At 33.2% G+C, this 21,593-nt stretch overlaps 1 protein-coding gene across 3 annotated transcripts in view; it reads right to left on the reverse strand.

Moving 5' to 3' along the window:
- CSMD3 (CUB and Sushi multiple domains 3) overlaps positions 1 to 21,593 on the reverse strand; it is a 577,908-nt gene that overhangs the window by 287,456 nt on the left and 268,859 nt on the right. For all 3 annotated transcript variants that reach the window (XM_041407558.1, XM_041407557.1, XM_041407556.1), the window contains 2 exons: positions 14,181 to 14,284; positions 8,083 to 8,195 (listed from right to left, as the gene is read on the reverse strand). In XM_041407558.1, the coding sequence (XP_041263492.1) occupies positions 8,083 to 8,195; positions 14,181 to 14,284 (217 nt within the window). The remainder of the gene's footprint in view (positions 1 to 8,082; positions 8,196 to 14,180; positions 14,285 to 21,593) is intronic.

The following is a 21,593-nucleotide window of genomic DNA, read 5'->3' on the forward strand; positions in this document are numbered from 1 at the left end:
TCATTCATGAGTAAGTTAAAAGATAATGGCCCCAGTATAGAACTTTGGAGGACACCATTAGTGAAAAACCTTCAACTAGGTTGTCACTGATTATGACCCTCTGGCATCTGCCATTCAACCAGTTCTCAATCCACCTCACTACTCACTCATCCAGTCAACAGTTCCTGATTTTGTCTGTCAGGATTTTGTGAGAGATAGCATCAAAATCTTTGCAGAAGCCAAGGTAGACACTGCTCTCCCTTCATTGATCCAGGTAGTTGTTTCACTGTAGAAGGCAATCTCTTTGGTCAAGCCTGATTCACCTTTAGTGAATCCATGCTGAATACTTCTAATCTAATACTTCTTGTCATCCATATGGATACAGATGGCCTTCAGAATGAGGTGCTCCATCACCTTTCCAGGGATTGAAGAGAGGCTGACTGGCCAATAAGTCCCTGTGTCATTCTTCTTGCCCTTTTTGAAGACCATGGTACAGTCACCAGGTACCTCTCCTGATTGCCATGAACTTGCAAAGATAACTGTGAGTGACCTTGCTACAGTGTCCAGAAGCTCTCTCATGGACACATCCTGCCAGAGCTCATGGGCTTGTGGATGTCAGGTTTACTTAGGTGTTATCTAACCCAATCCTCCTTCACCAACGAAAAGTCTTCTTTCCAAGACTCCTTTACTCTGGTCTGTGTCAGAGAGCCCTGAGTGAAGATTGATGCAAAGAAGGCATTTGATAACTCTGCCTTCTCTGTGTCCCCTGTTACCAGGGTTCCCTCCATTTACTAATAGGCCCACATTATCCTTTTGTTTTGATTCTATTATTGATGTATTTTAAGAAGCTCTTCTTGTTGTCCTGGACATCCTTGGACAGATTTAATTCCCGATTTAATTCCCGATGGGCCTTGGCCTTCCTGGTCTCATTTCTACTTGTTCTGACCATCTCTCTATATTCATTCCAAGAGGCCACTTCCATCCCTGCTTTCATCTCCTGTGTATTTCCTGGTTGAGTAATGACAGGAGTTCTTTATATATTCACACACATCTCTTGTCCCCTCTGATTTCTTACTTGTCAGGATGCATCGTTCTTGTGCAGGGTTGGAAATGATCCTTGGATATCAACTCTCTTGGACCCCATTTCCCTGTGGTGCCTTTTTCTATGAGATTCTTCAAGGAACATCCCCAAAAAGACTGAAGTCATCTTTCCTGAAGTCAATGGCTGTAATTTTACTTGCTGACCTGCTTCCTCCTCACCCAATATTGAACTCAAATCTCATGGTCACTACAGCCAAGGCTGCTCCCAAACTTCATATCGCCAAAAAGGCCTTCCCAGTTCATTAGAATGAGTCAAGGAGTATTCCTTGTGGGGTCCTCCAATACCTGTGTCAGAAAGCTGACATCAATGCTTTCCAGGATCCTCCTGGATTGCTCTGCCTTGTCGCTTGTCCAGCAGATGTCAGGGTAGTTAAAGTTATTGTCTGACAATATATTAGAAGATGGAAAACAAGGCAAGCAGTGAAATGACAAAGCTTGCTGATGATAGCTTACACAAAACAGCAATGAGGACAGTTACCTGTGAAGAAATAAAGGTTCTGCAAAACCAAGTAAGTACTAAAACGGAAGATTAAATACATTGTATTTTCTAGGGGAAAAAATGAAAAGTCATCAGATAAAGCTAGTAGAACTACAGTGAACAGAAGGAAATACTTCTTACTGAAATGTCCTTGCCAGAAAACATTTAGAATACTATATGTGAGCTTGAGAGGAAAAACAGAAGAAATCATGGATGAAAAAGTCAATCAAGTTTTACTTACTCTAAATACACTGGAATTAGGAAGTGTTTATGCCATAAACTGTTAGGGAGTAAAAAAACATTTTGTAGAAGTGTCACTATAGTATTGCTTGCTTATTTTTCCTTATGTTGTACCCAGTTAAATGAATCTTTATTATGCCTCTCTACAACTGTTCTCATATTCTTATAATCTTATAATCTAGGGATTACAAACAGGAAACTTTATGTTGATTGCATTGTTTGAAAATTAGATATAATTAGACATATTTGGATAAAACTGATTGAGTAGGGTCAGAAAAAGTCAGTGGTGAATTGTGGCCAACAAAGCAGGAAGAACACAAGAGTTAAATACAAAACCAATTACTATTTTGCCACTAAGTTAACAAGGGGAACTGCCCCAAGTTTCTGAAATGGATGCACTTTTGCACAATATGTTCAAGAAACATCTGAAATAGAAATGATCTGGAATTACAAAACTTGCAACAACTTTCAGCAGACGTGGAATCAATACAGAGAAATTTTTCTTGTATTAGTAACCTGTTGGTAAGTAGTGTTGCACAAAAATAAGTGTTTAAATTTTTTAAAAAATACAAAGCAGTATTTGCATTTAAGAATTTGAACTAATCATGACACTTACATGAATTAAAATAATTTGCATGGATTTTCACCATTAGTGCAAATCTCTGCATGTCATTCCTTCTGCAAAATGAAGTTAGGATGCACAAGGAATAGAACTGAGGCTAGAATCCAGTAAAATAAGTAATTTATATGATCCTGTCTAGTTAATGCACCACAAAACACACAAAGAGAACAAGCACATGCTGAGAAACACAGAGAAGAGTGGATAGAAAGGCAACAGAAATCATCAGAACAGTGAAAATACCCCAAGAGATTATACACAGAAATTTATAAAATTGAACAGTTCAGAAAGTAGAAATGTGTCATAGTTTTAATTCTTGATTTTGATGTGCAGAAAGCAGAAAAGCTTTACTTTCCGCATACTCACAAAAGGGGGATTATGTAGTATTTAACCAAAGAAACACATCAACTGTCTTGTGAAACCCAAAACTGCACAATGAAATTGTCCACAGTCTCACTGAGATTTAGTTGTTTGTTTTTTGGTTTTTTTTTTAATTAGCCAATAATAAGAACAGCAAGTATTAAAGCTACATTTTTCTCTTGGTAGAATGAACGTGAAGGCACATGTTTCACAGATAAGCTACTTTCACAGTTTGTCAAAATGAGACCTTCCTGAAGTCTGTGTTATGGTAAACGTTTCTTATTTCACACATTTGAAATTCATGTTTTCACACACGGGGAACTAACAATGGATTCAGATAATTCAGTATTCTGTCACCAATAGAAAAGCAATCACTGTTGGGCAGTTTGTCATAGAAAAATATCTCTGTGCCATGTGTGTGTATGAAAACCTCAGGTGTGTCTGAACCTCAGTACTTACTGCTAGGAAAATAGGATGAAAAGTGGATCACAAACTCCAAAGAGCTGCCCCAGGCTGCACTAGTATCCTAAGAACTCAGGAACAAGCCATAGTGCTTGAAGCAAGATGAATGTCACGCTTTAAGCAAAAAGAAATCTTCTGAAATACTGGATGTCAGAGTTTAAGTCCCATACGCTAAAGTTCAATCATCATTATGGAAAATTGAACAACCAAGTCCACTTTGCTTCAAATTCACTTTTTACATACACTGCTATTTAGATTGGCATCTTAAATAGCCCTCTACTCAAATCTATCATTGCACTTTAGTCAATGCAACCTTCTTCAACTTTATTTTCTTATGTAATTAGATTGGAGTATGTCTGATGTATGAATAAACAGTTTTTGTCCTAATAGGAGGCAGAACTATCAGGAGAACCTGCCAATTTAAGAGTTTTCAATGAATACAGAAAAATAAAACAGATACAACAAAAGAGAAAAATTTCCCTCAGATCTGGCCACAGCACAGAAACTGAGGGTGTGATATCAGGACCTAACAGAAAAAGACTGCCCTGAGGTTAGTTTTGTCTGTTTCAGAAGACTCAGATCTGACCTAAACAGAAGTTCAGCTTTCCCACATGATGATGATAAAGCCAATTTTTACAATGTTTACACTACTGATTTCATTCCCTACAGCACCTTTTCAAATAATTTACATTATTTGTTAATCCCAAAATTTTTGTCATACAGTTTATGTTGAAAGACTGTATAAGGAATATCTTGTATTTAATTTTTCACACATGTCCAAAGTTACAAAAGGAGACAAGTGTTCATGAAAGCTATTACGCTTTATATTCTCATATATAATTTTCCAGGAACTATAATATTCTATTGCTAGATTATAAAAGTTTTTTGTGTGTCAAAATAAATTCATAATTCTTATTTCAAAAAAATTAGTTTCTTCAAAGGCTCTACCATAAGTTTGTCTCATATTTTGTGCAGCTGTTTTTTACTCAATTATAGATGAATACCATTCAGTTCCAGTGTTTGAGTATGTTGGAGATGGTTTCTCTGCTACTACTGTTTAGCTAAATACTTCTTTCCTCTTCACCATGGCTTTGAGAATAGAAGTGCTACGTGACAACAGGCAACCATTTCCTGAAATATTGAAGGACCCTAAGCATTAATGAAACACACCAACATTTAAAACTATTAATTTGTGGTTTCTTTTCATAGTAATGATACGGGAAGTCTGAAAATAATCCATTATTTACTTGTTTTACTTGGTAATTAAGCAACCACCAAAGTCTGATCTCATTTCTAAAGAAAGGTTTTCAAATAATCCCTAAAATTATGACGTAAAAATAATTCACTTACAATTTCTAAATATTCCATGTTTTTACTTAATATGCTACACATACATTTGAAGCATGAAACAGACCCAAAACAGTTTATACTACAGTGGATAACAGATAAAATATTAACTGTAGTGAGGCAGTGCTTGTATTTCTGTCCTGTCTAATCCCTATATTAATTATTCTACCTTTTTAAGTACTGTTATTTTATGGGATACTGGAAAAGGGATTTTAAAACAACAATGATTATTTGTTTACTTTAAAATATTCTCACAAACATTTAATTTTTAATATTTAAATATTTATAATGTTCTCCAGCTATTAAAAACTATAAAATAGCTCCATGTGCAACACTTCAATGTAGAAGTAAACAAAATTTCACAATATCTTCCAAGATTTTCTCAAATGACAGATACATAAAAGAGGATCACCTGTTATTTCTTGTAATAACATAAACTTAAAAGAATTACTCAGCTAAAAACTGATAAATACAAATGTATTTAAAAATTAATTTGTCTATTTCTATCACTAAAAATGTGGGATATTCAGTTCTATTCCAGTCAGAAAGGAGGTGTCCTTCTATCTTGCACTGTAAGCAAGAGTACCATTTTGGGGGACAGTGGGGAAAGGGCACTGAGTGATGACATCCTATAATCTTTTGTTCCTCATATTCCATATAGGAATTGGAACAATCTTCAAAATGCCTGGCAGAATCACATGCAAATGTCGCTTAGGTTTAAGAATGTCTTTATGATTTTTGATGGGATGAGGCATGGATATCTCCACTACATATAGTTATTTGAGTCTGAGAAGCAGAGAAGCAGAAATTTAGGAATCAAAACCTTTTAGTAGTAAATTATTTTATTGTTAGTAAGTCCTGTTAGCAAGTACAATATCAAATAATTAACTCCAGCATAAGCAGATCAGTAAAGCAAAACAATAAAGTACCCATATTATCTATATACATTTCATTTTATTTTAGTGGTTTTACTTTGATAAAAGCTTTACAAGTTCCTGAGAAATTCCCATTAGCAGCTGGAGCACAAAACGAATGCTGTTCCTGATGCCATTCAATTGCACCTTATGAATTACCTCAAACAAATGTAATTTGTGTCTTTCAAGATTGCTCCATGATGAAAACTAAAACAAGGGCAGTGGGAATGATCAGGAGAAGATTCAGTTCAAAAACCAAACTGCTGGATCTAATGTAAAATGCTAATGTAATTGCACCTATCATGTCAGCAGAAATTCACAAGACTTAAACACATAATAAATACATGTAAAAATAAATACAGTATCAGCCATAGCTGGCTGTCTAAGTGAAGAGTGGAATTTGTGAGGTGGAAGAAGTCAAGTTAAGGAAATACATTTGATCTAGTAAAGAGAATAAGCAAGTTAAGCATACATTCTAAAGAATTAATAAAATAAACTGAAATTTCCTTTGACCCTGACTTTTAGAAATCATCATTCTCATAAGTATTTCTAAAAATTCTCTGAAAAGGGAAAATTCTTTACAATTTTTTGATTCTAGTAAATAATTCCATGTTATGTCACAGCCCTGAATGCACTGTTCTAATGCAAATATTCAGTTTACCTCACTGGACTTTCTCTCAGCTTCCAATTAATAAATTTCAAAACTTAAATTGCAGAACAGTTGCTAATCCAAAATACTACCCATTTATGCATCTGTTTCCAGCATCTACCATTGTCACTAGAAAGGACTTAACAGTAAAAAAAAAAAAAACCAGAAATAGCAATGCCTTAAGACATGACTAGCCCTTGATACCCTTTGAATTTTTCCTTATGACCATTGCCCAATTTCTGATACGTCTAATGAACACATTTTATCAAGGATCAAAATGAAGGCAACTTAGATGAAAAAATTATCCTATACTCTGGATTGGCAGTGAGGCGGCGGTGGGGAATCCCACAAAATAAACCCAAACTAAAACAAAAGGAGGGAAAAAAAGCAATCCCCCCCCCCCACAACCACCACCACAGAGCACAAATTCATTTAGTGTTTGCAGCATTCAAGTGCTATTTAGTGAACTAACATAAATTACCTTTGTAGGGCAAGAGAGAAATAGATTCAATATCTAGGCGTACAATCACAAAGTTGATTATATGGAGATGCTGTTGTGAATGTTCACCCTTTCTGTACCCTTCTACTTATTCATATTCAATTAATTTTATTCTTGCAGAACTATAGCTTCTAAGAATAAATGTAACTCATGAATAAAAGAAGACATAGCATATAAGAATAGACAATAATCCTCTGCCTTCTGCAAACTAAAACTGTTGCAAGTAAAACTAATTTTATCAGGAAAGAATCATGTAAATAAAAGAATCGACAACTTGAGCTCTGCAAATTAGAGTTCAGATATAAAGCTCATCCTTTTCCATTCAAATATGGTTCTAACTTTTCTGTATTAGAAAATTATTATACTTGTTTATACTAATCATTCTCTTTCCCCTTTCAGTAGCCAGAATGTGGAAATCTTAGGTCTTCATTATTACCATGCAGCAAAGTACTAACATCTTCCTATCTTAGACTACTAGATATGAATATCAAGAGTGCACAAGTGCACTTGTACCACTAAGGAGCTTTACTTTACACTACAGGAGTAAAACCAACAAGCCAGCAAGTCACATTGTGCAGGTTTATTCACAATATGCTCATTCACTCCATCTGTCTATTCTCAGCAATGACCGCATTTCTAATACACACAGTCACTGGTTTAACTTTTGTCTCTCCTCTCTCATCTTCTGATGAATAATCATACTTTCTATTATCTGGTTTTGGTGCTAGACAGCAACCATGCAATTAATAAAGTTCTTGTAAGAAGGACATACTTCTATGTTAAAAGTAATATACAAAGAAAACCCCAAACCTAATTCTTTAATAATACAGAAATGCGTGTGTATGTGTATGTATGTTGTACTTTAGCATTTTTGATTTTGCTGTTCATGCTCTATAAAAAACTGTATGTACTTCCAGAGCCTTCAAATAGCAACAGATTTTTTATATAGTGCATTATGCACTTTAAGACCATAAAGAATAACATTATTAAGTTTTTCTTAGTCCTGGCTCAAAATTTAGCAGTAATTCAAGTTGCTTACTTGCAGTGGTTTTTTTATGTTATGATAGGCATTAATTTTCAAAAGAATGTAGGAAGTATTCATTTTTTTTACTCATTCATCTTTAAATAACCACATAATTATTTCATTTTAATAGCTGTCCATGTTAAATAAGAGAGAATTAGAGTAAAGTTATATGTCAAAACTCAATCACTGTAACAACACATCAAACAAAATGCATGCAGTTTCATGTACCATAGTACCTTTAAGACAATTTTTTTTTTTTTTTTTACAATTCAGCTTATATTTTTCTTCATTTTAAAACTGGCAGAACTGGAAATAGAATGCATCCACTCACTAATATGAAAGAAAAACATTCCATAATATTGGCCTAATTTTTGGTACACCATTACATTTGCTTCCAAGGATGTCATTACCTTTGTAGTTAACCTTGAAACCAATTGAGCCCACACTTTCATCCGTTTGAAGGTGCAACCACATCTGATTGCTCATGCTCACAATTAAGTCTGGTACAAAGCTCCCGGTTAACCTATAGATAGAAGAAAATTTCTGTAAAGCTGTAAAGCATTAAGTAAGGAGATTTTTTTTTTCTTTTTGTAAGAAATCTAAACAACTGCCAAGCATTTTTTAAATATTTACTTTTAAATTAATTGCATTCAGCTAACAGTAAATTAGTTATTTACTGTCTGGCCAGCCAAGACAGCTCTCACATTTCCAATGACTGGAAATTTTATAGTAGTCTATAAACATGTGCAACTACTACTTATGTTGTATTGAAATATTTCATCTCACTTTCACTTGCTGCTCCAGAAAGAAATACAACTTCCCTAATCCTTAACCTCATCTGACAATCCAGTGACCATTACTCAGGTACATGAAGGCATATCAATGACATTAGAAGCCCATAATGAGGCATTAGACTGATTCTTTGATTTTTTTAGTATGCAGCTACCCACTATGAAATACATGCCTTCCATATTTAAAAGAAAGCTGTAATTTTTAAGTAGCAATATTATTATGAAGGCGTGTGTGTTCCCTGCACTCTCTCTCCTCCTCTCATCACCTCTTCTACAACAAAGGAAGAACAGCCTAAAAAGATCAGCTGTTTTCTATTCCTTCATTAAGAAAAGTAACAAATGTCACAACTTTAAAACCTTCTACTGTTACAGAGTTCTGATTAATAGAAAGAAGTAAACTTGATTTTCTTTCTTTTCTTTTTTTTTAAATTTCAGTATTGTTTGCAAAAATTTGCAAATCAGTGCAATTCTAAATCTTGATTCTATTTGCTGAATGAATAGTGTGATAGCAATAAGGAAGTGTTGTGAAAGCTGCAGTTTTATGTTATAATGCATTTTCTTCCCAAAATTTTGTCTCAAATTTGGTTATTGTTTATTATCTGAAATCAAATGCTGGAAGTTTCCAGATATTTTTCATTCTTGTAAAGTGAATCACAAGCATGATACTGTATAGCAGTGAAAACTGTTAATTTTTTGAGTTCTAACCATTCTTTAAAGCTAGCTGAAACTTAAAATTGACTATTTTAAATGCATTTTACAGTTAATTTTAGTTCTTCCCTCTGGTCTTTTTTAGCTTCCTTCTGTATTAAATAGTCTGCTGTGGGAAAAAAACCCACGTCTGTTTCCCACATCTGTGTTCACAGATGGAGCTACTAGAAAGACTCTTGCCAGAACTGAACTAGTAAATGCCTGGCCAAAAGAACATATTAACTGCTCATTCCTGCACTAAGGGAAAATGTCTTCAGTGAGCTCAGTCTTTGCCAAATTAGTAGATTAACAGGATGTTTCTGAGAAACCACACTGATGTAATGGCTAACAGAGTTTTGTAATTGTCACTGGTGACTGACAGTATGTATTTTGAATATTAAGGGCATTGACAATATTAATCTCTCTGTTGTGTCTGACAGAATAATTTCTGTGATAAACTTTCATCAAAATGTTCAGCATTTCCAGTTTATGAAATTAATTATAAATCCTTTTTTTTCCATCCATAGTTTTACAAGAAATACTTTTAAATTAAATAGCACAGGAGGAAAAAAAGCATTTGAAAATACATTTATGGAAAAAAAAATATGTTGATCTATCTTTTAAGTCCTTTTCTAAGTCCCTCTAAAACATTTAGGAATGGGCCACAGAGCAATAAGATCCAGAAAAACCATTATTATATGAAGGAAGCTTTGAGAAAATAATGAAAGTTTGCAGTGAAGAATTATCCTTTCTGTCTTTCTGGGGGTTTATGTAGATTCCTCTACCCTGGATTCTGTACCTAGATTCCTCTCCTGGAAGTACATGTTCGCTTTTAAGAGCTGAATAGTGAACACTGACAGCAGTAGAAATTGAAGTCTGTGATTATGATGTCTCCCTTTTTATTAAACAGCTTAACAGTTACAACACTCAGCAGGGTGATTTCCACTTCTTCCTCTACAACTCCAGAACTACTCCTCCCACATCCTAGTGACATATATTCTCCCCCTGAGAGAGTACACTGAAGACTGGGTTTGAGGACATTAAGAAGATTGTGACACTCTCCATTTGCTGAAGACAACCTGTAATACGAGATTGGACACATGCACACCCAACACAGCAAGCATACTTAATGATTGAATTTCACATTTTGTGTGCTGGGTTTTCAAAAGGCATGTTACAGGAACCAGTGGCTAGATGGACATTGCATTAAAGGCCACCTGCAGCAATTGTCAGACCAAGCTGCTGAAGGCAAACTTCCAAATGTCCTGAAAAAGTGCGGTGACTGATGTATGGCATCACTATTTATTTACCTTCTTCCCCCTATGCCTTGTCAATAACACTTAACGCTGCTCCACCTTGCATTTTAGTTTCATAGGAAAGCCTTCATATCAGTCATCTTTTCAAACAGACTAAAAATACTATAGCAATCAGGTTTAAGTTCACTTGGGTGCCAGGCTCACCAGGCCAGAGCAGACTGTCATATTGCTGGGTGCATGGATGTACAGCCTCAGAATCACAGGCACCCAGGAAAACTTAATGGCAAGTACTGAAAAGGTTTTGGAGTTTAGCTCCTTCTGTGATTAACATCAGCAGAATAGGAATAATCAGAACTGCAATTATCAATTTAGGAAGCCTAATTCTATTGAAATGCTACTTAACTTCCGTTTTTGCTTCTCAACCTTCCTATCAAGCAGTGCCCAGTAAAACTAGCAGATTAAACACTTGGATAAGTTTCTTGATTAACCCTGATAAATTGGAAGATAAATGTTTTCACATTATTAACACATAAATGAGACATATTTAAACCAATGTTCTTTAGGAATTTTCCAGGGGAAAGATAATTATTTCGAAATTTAAAACCCAAAAATTAAATGATACAACAGCTGATTTATTTGCTATGCATCATATCTCAGACAAAGTCTGCATGGCTCACAGGAGAAAAGATTTACATGGTTTTTACAGTACTTAATTATCTTCCATCTTCTGTGTAATTTTCTGATCACAGAATAATGATTCTATGGATAAACAAAAAAAAAAAATTACTTGTGGCTTATTGTATAGTGTTACTTAATATTAAACCCCCATAAATTAATGGGGTAATTTTTTTGCTCTTCCAGGATCTTCATAGTAATAATTCTTTAAAATTATTTACCTAGTTAGTTACAGTTAATGTATGTTAACACTCCAGAATTCTAATTAACTTTTTTAATTTAAAAAAAATACTCAGGATTCTTTATATTTGTGACAATTTTAATAGTGTCATCCCATTGTTTCTCCCAACCTAAGACACATCATCAGAAATACTTTTATGAAATGCTAACATCTTAAATGAAATATCATCTGGGCAGACTGTTCTACCATGGTACTCAAAATTTAAAATATTATTGCACTTTGCCTTAATGCATTACGTAATTTAGTAACAATACTTTAGTTAAACTTTAATAACAACTTATGAATTGGGGCTTAATAAAGGTTATTTCCACATGAGAGAATATGCCATATAGTTTAGGAATTTAAGAATAGCTGAAACTGAATTCTAGCATTGTCAGCAATATTTTTTTAATGATTAGTACTGCTTAAAAAGTAGAAATTACAGTACTTCCACACATCTCAAATTTATTAGTGGTAGCAATTAACTCATCTGCAATCCATTAAGGAATTGCTATCCTAAAGCAATTGCACCATAAATACCTGGCCAGATACTGGTCTTTTCATGAATAATAATCCTGGAATCAGATACTTACATTGGAAAAGACCTGTAAGATCATCAAGTACAATGGTTAAACCAACACTGCCAAGTCCACCCTTAAACCATGTCCTCAAATATCACATCTACACATCTGAACAACTCCAGGGATGCTGACTCCAACACCACCTTGGATAGTGTCTTCCAGTACTTGATACTGGAACAATGTCCAATCCTTCTGGGGGAAAAAAAAACAAAAAACCCACCAACAAAAAAAAAAAAAAAAAAAACCAAAAAAAAAAAAAAAAAAAAAAACCCCCAAAAAAAAAAAAAAAAAAAAAAACAAAAAAAAAAAAAAAACCCACGAAGAAACAAAAAAAACAAGCTGAAGAGAGTGTTTCCCCTGATAATTGTGAGGGAAGAACTGGTGACAACAGATATGGAGAAGACTGAGGTACTTCAGAGAGCTCTTTGCCTCAGTCTTTGCTGTCAGGTTTCCCATTTCTCTCAAGTCCTCGATCCTCTACATGGGATTTGGGGGAGAGAGGTCGCTCACACTGTAAGCACAGAGCAGGTTCAAGACCACTTGATGAAACTGAAAAATCACAAGTATATGAGGCCTGATGACACACATCCCAGGATCACAAGGAAACTAGCTGATGTTGTTGCCAGGTCACTTTCCATCACTGGAAAAGTCATGGCAGTCATGTGGTTACAGGAGGAGGAAAACATCACTCCTGAGAGAAAGGAAGATCCAGAGAACTACAGACCCATGAGCTTCAGCTCCAGCAGATGGACACTCCTGTCCAGCCTTGGTGTCATCTGCAAATTGACTGAGGGTGCAATCAAACCCCTTGTCCAGACCATTAACAAAGATATTAAATAAAATAGAACAAAACTGAAAGGATAGAATGATTACAAAACCACTTAAAAATAGAAGGCCAGATAATCTATCCTCTGGAGGATAAATCTAAAGGGGAATTCCTTATAAAAATCTGTAAATCTTAGTAAAAATGTATGTTCTGTTTGAAGTTTTGCAATTTACTAGTATGAATGAGATAGAATTAGGACAGAAAAAGAGGCAAAGCTGGGGTTTAGTGTACTCAAATGAAACTAATTCTTGATAACATTCTTATGGTGAAAAATGGGAAACTAAAATATGTAAAATTTTTTAATACATTTCCAATAAATACACTGCAGGGAATATCATTCTAAAGAATCCTAATTTTGTTATTCTTTTTGTTTTATGATTAAATATATTTTTTACTAACCTTGCATCACATTCTTATCTGTGTTTCAATTATTAACTCATTTGAACTAATTATAACATCAGGTATTTGTTGAAAGGTCAGTTTATTTAAAATTAACAGCTAAATAGTAGATAATCCCTTACAGGCAAATTAATTTTAGGCTTTCTTTTTTTTTTTTTTTTGAAATTGAGTCAGATTTGAGAAAGTAAATGCAATGTACTTCAAAAGACATTAATTTCTTAATTTCTCCTACATGACTGATTTATTCAGACTAGAACTAGAGTTATATCATTATAAGGCCTAATTACAGCATTCTGCATATTTTCAAGTTACTGTGGAACAAACAGAATCACTGACTTATAACACTGTCTTGAAAATTTTATAAACTAATAAAATTCTGGATTTGTCTTCTTGAGACAATTGTTAGTACTATTGCCACAAGCTAAGTATTTGAGAAATATGGATTTTAAGTTAATCAATGATTGTTAGGAATATTATGTAGCTATATATCTGGGCTCACACATCCTAGAAAAATGTCTGTGAATGATAATAGTCAATGCTGGTTTGCAAAATGTGGTTTAGGTAACACCCTATTCAGCTTTTCTCTGTAGTAATTTTCTTCACTATGTTAACTTGCTCTTCTGAATTATCTATAATAGTCAATAAGCAAATTAAGGTCAAGACACTACAGTACATCTTTTGTCATGCTAACCTTGCTAGGAGACTGTGAAATTTGTACACAAGCTGTCCATATATCTATTTTCAATTATGTTCTTATCAACTTTTAATTTGAGAACACACAAAAGGGAGCAAAATAGTTCCTAAAAATTACATATCTAAATGTAAGTGTTCACACCATGCCTTTCAAAGTTCTCATCTGAGTTCATCTTTTTCTTTTGTCATGTCTAGGTCATCACTTTCTGACTTCAGAATAGTAAACATATAGCAATATATTTAAACTGTCACCTTTAGTAATTTTAGAAGCTCACTTAGTTTTTGTTCGGATTTATCGGATTGGAATAATTATTTAGTCTCATCAAAACACATTAATGACACTCTTCAATGTGCACCAACTGTAAATGCAACAGACTTACACTTGAAGTACAGTTTTAGGGTCACCCACTTCTCCTCCATCACCAATTGTCAGTGTGTCATAGCCAATCTCCAGATCAAATTCTTCAAAATTTATCTGAATAACCTACAAAATAAAATAAGTAAGCATATTTTAGAAATATATAAAGGTACTTGAGAGATGAGTCTTTAAATTAAGCTTTTCAGCAGTGTAAATAAAAGTGGTCTTCCAATTAATAATTGCATGTAAGTTTAGCATATATCACAATAAATTAGTGTAATTAACCCCAAGGTTTTGATTTATGAAATGTGAATTATAATAACCCTTTAGGTATCATCACTCTGCTGACCTCCTCAAAGCACCATGATTTCACTTATTTATGCAGTTGTTACATGTTTATTACAGTTGTGGGTAATCACATTACATTTTGATTAGTATATACTCAAAGGGCAAAATAACTAATTGCATTATGTGCAGTACCACTGTCTTCAAATACCAACTAAATAATTGTACATCATTGAGTAAATACAGTGAAGGTGAAGAATATAATTTACACCTGATGTATAATCTGGCTCAAGTAGGATAAACAGGCATGAAAGGTAAAAGTAATTATCTTAATTCATGAAGTTGAGCAAAATACAACTATCAGAATCAAGGCCATTTTTAACATCCTGTAAATTAAATTGCTCTATACATATTTCTGCTAAAGGATAAATATTTCAGCACAATTTTGAAAAGAAAAGAAAAGAAAAGAAAAGAAAAGAAAAGAAAAGAAAAGAAAAGAAAAGAAAAGAAAAGAAAAGAAAAAAAGCAAATTGTTTCCACCCATATATTAATCACGGTAACTCTGTCTTTTTTTCCTCAAAATTTCATATGGATAAAAATGACAGAATACTTATATGTAGGAATTTTAATACTGTAATAAATCATCTTTTATCACAGTTATAATGGAGAACTGAGAGCATTTGTGTTCAAAGATGTGGATGCCATTCTGATGGATTATTATCATGTCCTTGAAAGCTTCTGTTCCTTTGTTACACTGGGGTTCTGGTAATTGAAGGAGTTTCTATGAGCAAGAGCCGGTACAGGCAAGCTGGAAAACTGACGTGTGCTCCAAGGACTGCAATTTGTTCCAAAGGGAGGAGAAGCACTTTCCTTTACAGGTGTAGGTGGTGATTTAAGTACACTGAAGAGCAGCCAGTTTGGCACATTCACATTCCCATATGTAAATGCCTGTGTGTGCATGTATATATGTGTACATGTATGTGTGCCATACCCCAGGGACTGCAGTCAAGTACAGAGAGTTAAGAGAGCACAAATGGAAAGGACGTGGAAAATTGTGTAGGCAAGCAGCTGATTTGCTCTAATTGAGTAAAGAGGAGAAAACCACACATAAATCTTCTTAATCTTCTTAATTTAAAAAAAAAAAAAAATTCTGGATATTTTGTGCTGCTCTAGCCACAAAATTTGTAACACTAGACTTAAGAATTTAAACTGAAATCCATAACTACATTGAAGGCTGATATATTTACTTAAAAAAACAACCAATCAATTGCAAAACCAAAAACCCCCAAACCAACCAAACAAAAAAGCCATTATCTTTGGTCCACTTTTAAATCCTGTGCAGTTACATCAGAACAGAAGACTCCACAATAAAACGTGGGAAAATAATGTTAGTATTGAATTCAACTTGAAAGCATATTTCACTTACAAACAGTAAAATACATTTTGAAATAATATTGCAGCAAAAACATCAATACTATATGCATAAGAAGAAAAGGAAGATAGTATAAAAATTGTATAACTAATTCATGATCAGAAGTCTTAATCCTGTTTTCCATTAAACACATGAAGAAATCTAATTTCATTATCAGATTTTTTTTGGTTAAGTGCAATGGTAATTTTTAAAAATTAATACCCTTCTAGATATTTTATATTAGTTGAATACCACCAAATTGATAAAAGGCATCTGTTTCTTTGTAATTGAAGTACTTGTCTTTATAGGTTGTGTCAGAAAGCTTCAACAGATTTTCTTTAGCCCAATCAACATTCCTTGTGATGTGTATTTCATCAGAGGAAAAGATATAGGTTAAGGAAAATATAAGTTTCAAGGTATGTTTTGAGTTTTTTTTAATTAGGAATGACAAAAAAAATGTTTTATTTATTTCACTGCAGAAAAGTAAGATCTTTGTCATTTTTTTTTTTTAACAATGCTCACAAATAAAAAAGAGAACTCCCTGAAAAATATCTGTCTCATTAAGGAATATTGTGGAACATGAAAAAATAATCAAAACTGATTTTTTTATTCAAAGCATAGGTTTAGCTTCAACCTTTTCACAAGGCTTCAGCTTCAATCTTTCCACATGTCTGTAGTGAATATCCAAATTATTGATGACTCAGTTCTAATCTGGCTGCTCTGATATAATCTCTCACTTTTTTACAATCTGAAATTATTTTCATTATAAAGAGAGCTTTTTTTTAATTTTTAATCAAAAGAGATGTACATTTAAAAAGTTTATAATTTATTTTTTCCATTAATATTTTTCACAAAAGTATGTTTAATTACAAGATTTTCATCTCACTCTCTTTGTAACTCACCTAAAACTGATAATGGGATAGGTAGGACATTGAAAACGATAGTTCTATAAAGCCACATGAGCATAGCTCAGTCTACATTTGTCTTGTACCATATTCTGTGAAACAGACACATTTTTAAGACTATAAGAAGCAATGATGTCATTAATGACTTAAAAAATGTTACAATATATATAAAAATATGTTTTAGGAACTGACTATAAGTAATTTGAAATATTAACATTTGATAATCTTATTCTTGTAGTCTATTACCCAAATTTCTTCTTAAAAGTTTCTGATTCAACTGAAAATTATAAAAATGCTTCATCTTTGTTCAAAATTGACACTAGTAAATTAAAATTAGAAACAGCAGTCACCAAATAGAAGCATATTTTATGTACAGTAAAAAGTAAAATATCATTCCCTGAGACAGTAAATCATTTTGTTTACCATGCATCATTTTGTTTACCCCTGCTGGAAGAGAGTTAAAACCAGTTGCTAAGGCCTACTCTAAACATTCTATGTTTATCAATGAAGTATTTCATCACTCGAGGTTATTAAAAGGTAAACAAGTTGTATATGGCAGTTAATACACAGCCCATTTCAAGCAGGTTTAACATGATTTACACCACAAACTCTGGAATTGGTAAAGTAAACTTGCCATTTATTTAACAAATGTGCTTGTCAGCTGATATTGAAGATATTTAGTTTTAAGGGAATTTGTACAAATTGAGCAAAAGTAACATATAGAAACAGCAGATCTGTCAATATCCAACAGGAAACTAATTTACTACACATGTGCTGTAGAAGCCTTTACATGTTCTTTCTGTAAAAACAAACCCTGTATACGTCTTGGAAATTCATCCTTTGACATGCAAAGTACACACACAATATAAAATGTTCTTCAAATCCTTCCAAATATGCCAACAAGCAAGAAAATAAGTAACCTTAAGGCTATGTTTTCTGAGTCCTTGTTTTACCATGTCAGCTTTAGTTAGATCACACTCAAAGTCAGTCGGACTTGCAGTGCTTATAATATTGACTATTCCCTTTAAAATACTGAAAATGTTTTTTTTATTATATCGGAATTTAAAGTTGATTGTGATGGAACCTTTCAAAATAAAAACTGAAATTTGGGTAAGATGAATAGATAACCTAAAACTTTTTAATAAAATTTTCAAAAATCTGCTTTTACCAGTTATCTAACATTGTCTTTGCTAATTTTCAGAAAAATCTATAAATGGCAAACCAAACTTGGGTAGTATCCTTGAATCAGTTTAATATTAGAGTAAAACCTTAGAGTTATTTAACTTTTTAGTCTGTTGTTCATAAGAATGAACACTTCAGGGAAAACTGTGATGATTTATTGCTTTATTCTACATATTTTTAAATCAGACTAGCATTACTAAAGTGTGCTATTGATCTGGTTAGTAGATGCATAGCAATCAGAAGTGCAGGTACAAGTATTTTTCTTGATCTATACATTCCAGTAAAGTCTATTTTTCCAGTTTTTCAGAGCAAGATTAAAGCATTAATATAAATGAAATAAGATCCATTTATTGGATGTTTTAGTTTTATTGATGTATGCAAACACTGAATATGCTATAATATATTTACACATTTATTGCATTTATCCACTGCCCCACAGACTCTTTCAAAGCTGAATAGAAAAAAAAGAAGGACCACAAAATATTTTCAAATAACAAGGTGTAACATCAGGGAACAATATTATGAAATATTCATCAATGATATGTCTGAGCTATAAGATGCTTGATAATAGGATTATACTACCAAAAGTTGATTCTGGAAGGCAGAAAAAGAAAATTTGAAAGATTCCATCTCAGACAGTCTGCCACCAGTCTTGAGCTATCATTTCACACATAATGAGTTAACTAATGATACCAGATATGTATCTGTATGGCTTCAGAACTGAGAAGAATATCTTAAAATTAAGCAATTACTATATTTTCTTTTTTCAGAAAGATATACTCAGTAGTCCCTAAAATTTTGTGCCTTTATAATAGCATTTGTGATAAATTCAGCAGGTATCAGACTGCTACAATTGTTCTGATACAGGCTAATAATATCTTGAATTTTGTTCAAAAGGATATTATTAAATACATCCCTATATGCTGAGGAGAAAGGAATTTTGCATTTTCTCTTCCTCCATATACACACTTTATAAAAAACCTGTACCTGTTTTTGTTGTTGTTTTTTTTTAATTCAAAATAAAATATTCTTACCTGTGCACTATTACCAAACAAAACAAAACAAAACAAAACAAAACAAAACAAAACAAAACAAAACAAAACAAAAAAAGAAAAAAAAAAATTAAAGAGTAGCTAAACAGAAGGCAAAAGTCTCTACATCCTGGGCTGCTCTTGGTATTTATAAACCCAAAAACAATGAACAAGTTTGAATCCCTGATTTAAACTGAAGTTATAAACCTAGAAAGAAATAGTAATAAGAGGCAGTAAAACTAATAAGTACTATCCAGTCTCTACAGGGAAAAAGTCAAGTCTTATTTGAAAAATAATTTTCTGAAAATTGTAATTATGTACTTTGGTCTCCAATTATTTTGTAAGAAATTTTTAAAAGGAATCATTGGGAGCAGAAATCTAATTTCTAACAAATTTCTGTGGGTGTACCTTCTTTCTGTTCCTTGGAATATATCCTTTAGAACCCACTCCCTGGGCAAAACACCAGCTTAGAAGTAAAATGGAAAAAAAAATTTATTGAATAGTTAATGACTACTTTGAGAACTTCCTACAGCTTTTCAGAGAGAGCATGCTCAGAAGGATGTGTTCCAGACAGACAGCAGATTTTCCAGACAGTAGTTCAATATGTGTATCTAGTTCCTGATGAAATTACCTCCCTGAAGACTTTTCAAGGAAGGTGGTGTTCCAGGTGAAGTACTCAACTTGTAAAAATTTCAAACCATCCAAAGCAGAATGGTGTGTAACAGAGGCAAGTATATGTTCCTCAGAACTGCTTCTGAAGGGAAAGAGTAAAGATAAAAAGTTGCACGTACTTCTGCATCTGTTATCCTGAGTCTTCCAATGCAAATGTAACTCTAAAAATATTTTCAGATGTATAGTAACATTTTCACTGCACAAAATGGGATATTCTACCAGTAAATAAAGATGCAATTTATGTAGATGTAATGCATCTTTTCTCCTTACAAGTGTAGTTAAGTATTAAGTATTAAGCTAAGATACAGCTTAAATGAGCTATATATTAGATAATATTAAGGAATAAATATTAATGAAAACATCCTTCCAAGAATGTAACATATCTAAGGCTGTTGCCTAACATAATAGTTTAATTGCTTCTTTTGCAGTTGCATATTATAAGAACATAACATAAGAAATTCACCTCACTGAAAATCATTCACAAGATACCTATTTTCTCAATTTTTCACTATTACTCTCACGAGAAAAAAAGGCTACCTAAAGACTCTTAATGATGTCTGGCTGCTTTTGTCACTTGTAGAAGTGAAATTAGGCAAGGAGAAGAAAACACATCCTGTTTGTATCTGAGTGTCCTCATATGCACTCAGGATGGTTAATTGCTTTTGTGCTGAGGATGTCTGAATACTTCTCAGTAAGTAAATAACAGGCATCTATATCTGATGATTCAAGCCAAGGAAATATCGCTGTCTGATTGATTGGCTTTATCACCATAATTTTCCATAGAATCACAGGTCCCTTCATCAAAATAATTGTGTTATCGTACATTTGATTATAGAAGCAAAGTTTCAGAAGGAAAATATATTGGATCAACTATTTATTATAAGACTTAGCTATATTTTTATTTAAATTATTTATACTAGGTATATATTTTTTTTTTTTATTTTTACTTTCACAGCTATGGAGATAAAGGGAGATAAAGATGCTCTATATAGCCTGAAAGGAAGTATGACTTGCCTGGACCATTATAAGGAGACAGTAATAGGTATAAGCAGGAAAAATCAACTAATTTATAAAACCACAATGAAAAAATCACAGTCATCTTTCCCTCAAAAAACTAAGCTCAGTGTCAGAGTTTACAAAAAGAAAAAAATTTATTATTCTCAAAAAGCAAAATAATTGTAATCATAGGAAGGCCTCAGGATTTCAAACTAATTTGTCCCTGCTTTGGTTGCTCCTTTCAGTAGTTACTCAGAACGATATCCTTGCACCCAGCATAGGAATCTGCACTTTTTAATCCCACAGAGGGTGGGATCTGTTCTAAAAGAAAGCAGAGAGGTCAGTAACTGATGTCAGCCTAACCTGATGGGCAGCCACGCATCCTGAAAGGGATGGAAAAATGGGAATCTTAGTGTGACTTAAGTCTCAGTGCAAGCCTTCATGTTCCCCTCTGAATGTGTATTGAGTTTACAAAGTAAGATTTTGGGAGCAGAGAATGTTACCACGAGACTTTGAAGGAGTCCCTTTATAGAAAACAGAGAAACAAATAATCAAACTACTATCAGCTCTATTTCCCAGTCTAATATCACAAAAAAGGTGTATATTGAGCAGAACAATTTCCTGTAAATATCACTTGCAAGAGCAACCAAGTGAACTCAACCATGGAGAAAGCTACAAGTTCTGTGCCAAAAATTCATCAAACAAAAAAGACTGAAACATCTCAAATGCTCACAGTGCAAGCACTGGAAATTTGCTATCAAAGTCTCTTAGTCGTATAAATATATCTTTTTAAAAGTTCTAGCTTGGGTGTAGACATCCATGATAAGTAAAAGTAAGAAAAATGTTTGCATTTAGAATTGGTGGGAGAAGTAACTGAGGTCAAATTTAGGAACTTATAGAAATTCAAACGGAACTAAAATTCAAATTTGACATTTAATTTTACATAAAGTTTT

This window comes from Onychostruthus taczanowskii, unplaced genomic scaffold, assembly GCF_017590055.1.
Source record: "Onychostruthus taczanowskii isolate IOZ18803 unplaced genomic scaffold, ASM1759005v1 scaffold27, whole genome shotgun sequence".
Lineage (NCBI taxonomy): Eukaryota > Metazoa > Chordata > Aves > Passeriformes > Passeridae > Onychostruthus > Onychostruthus taczanowskii.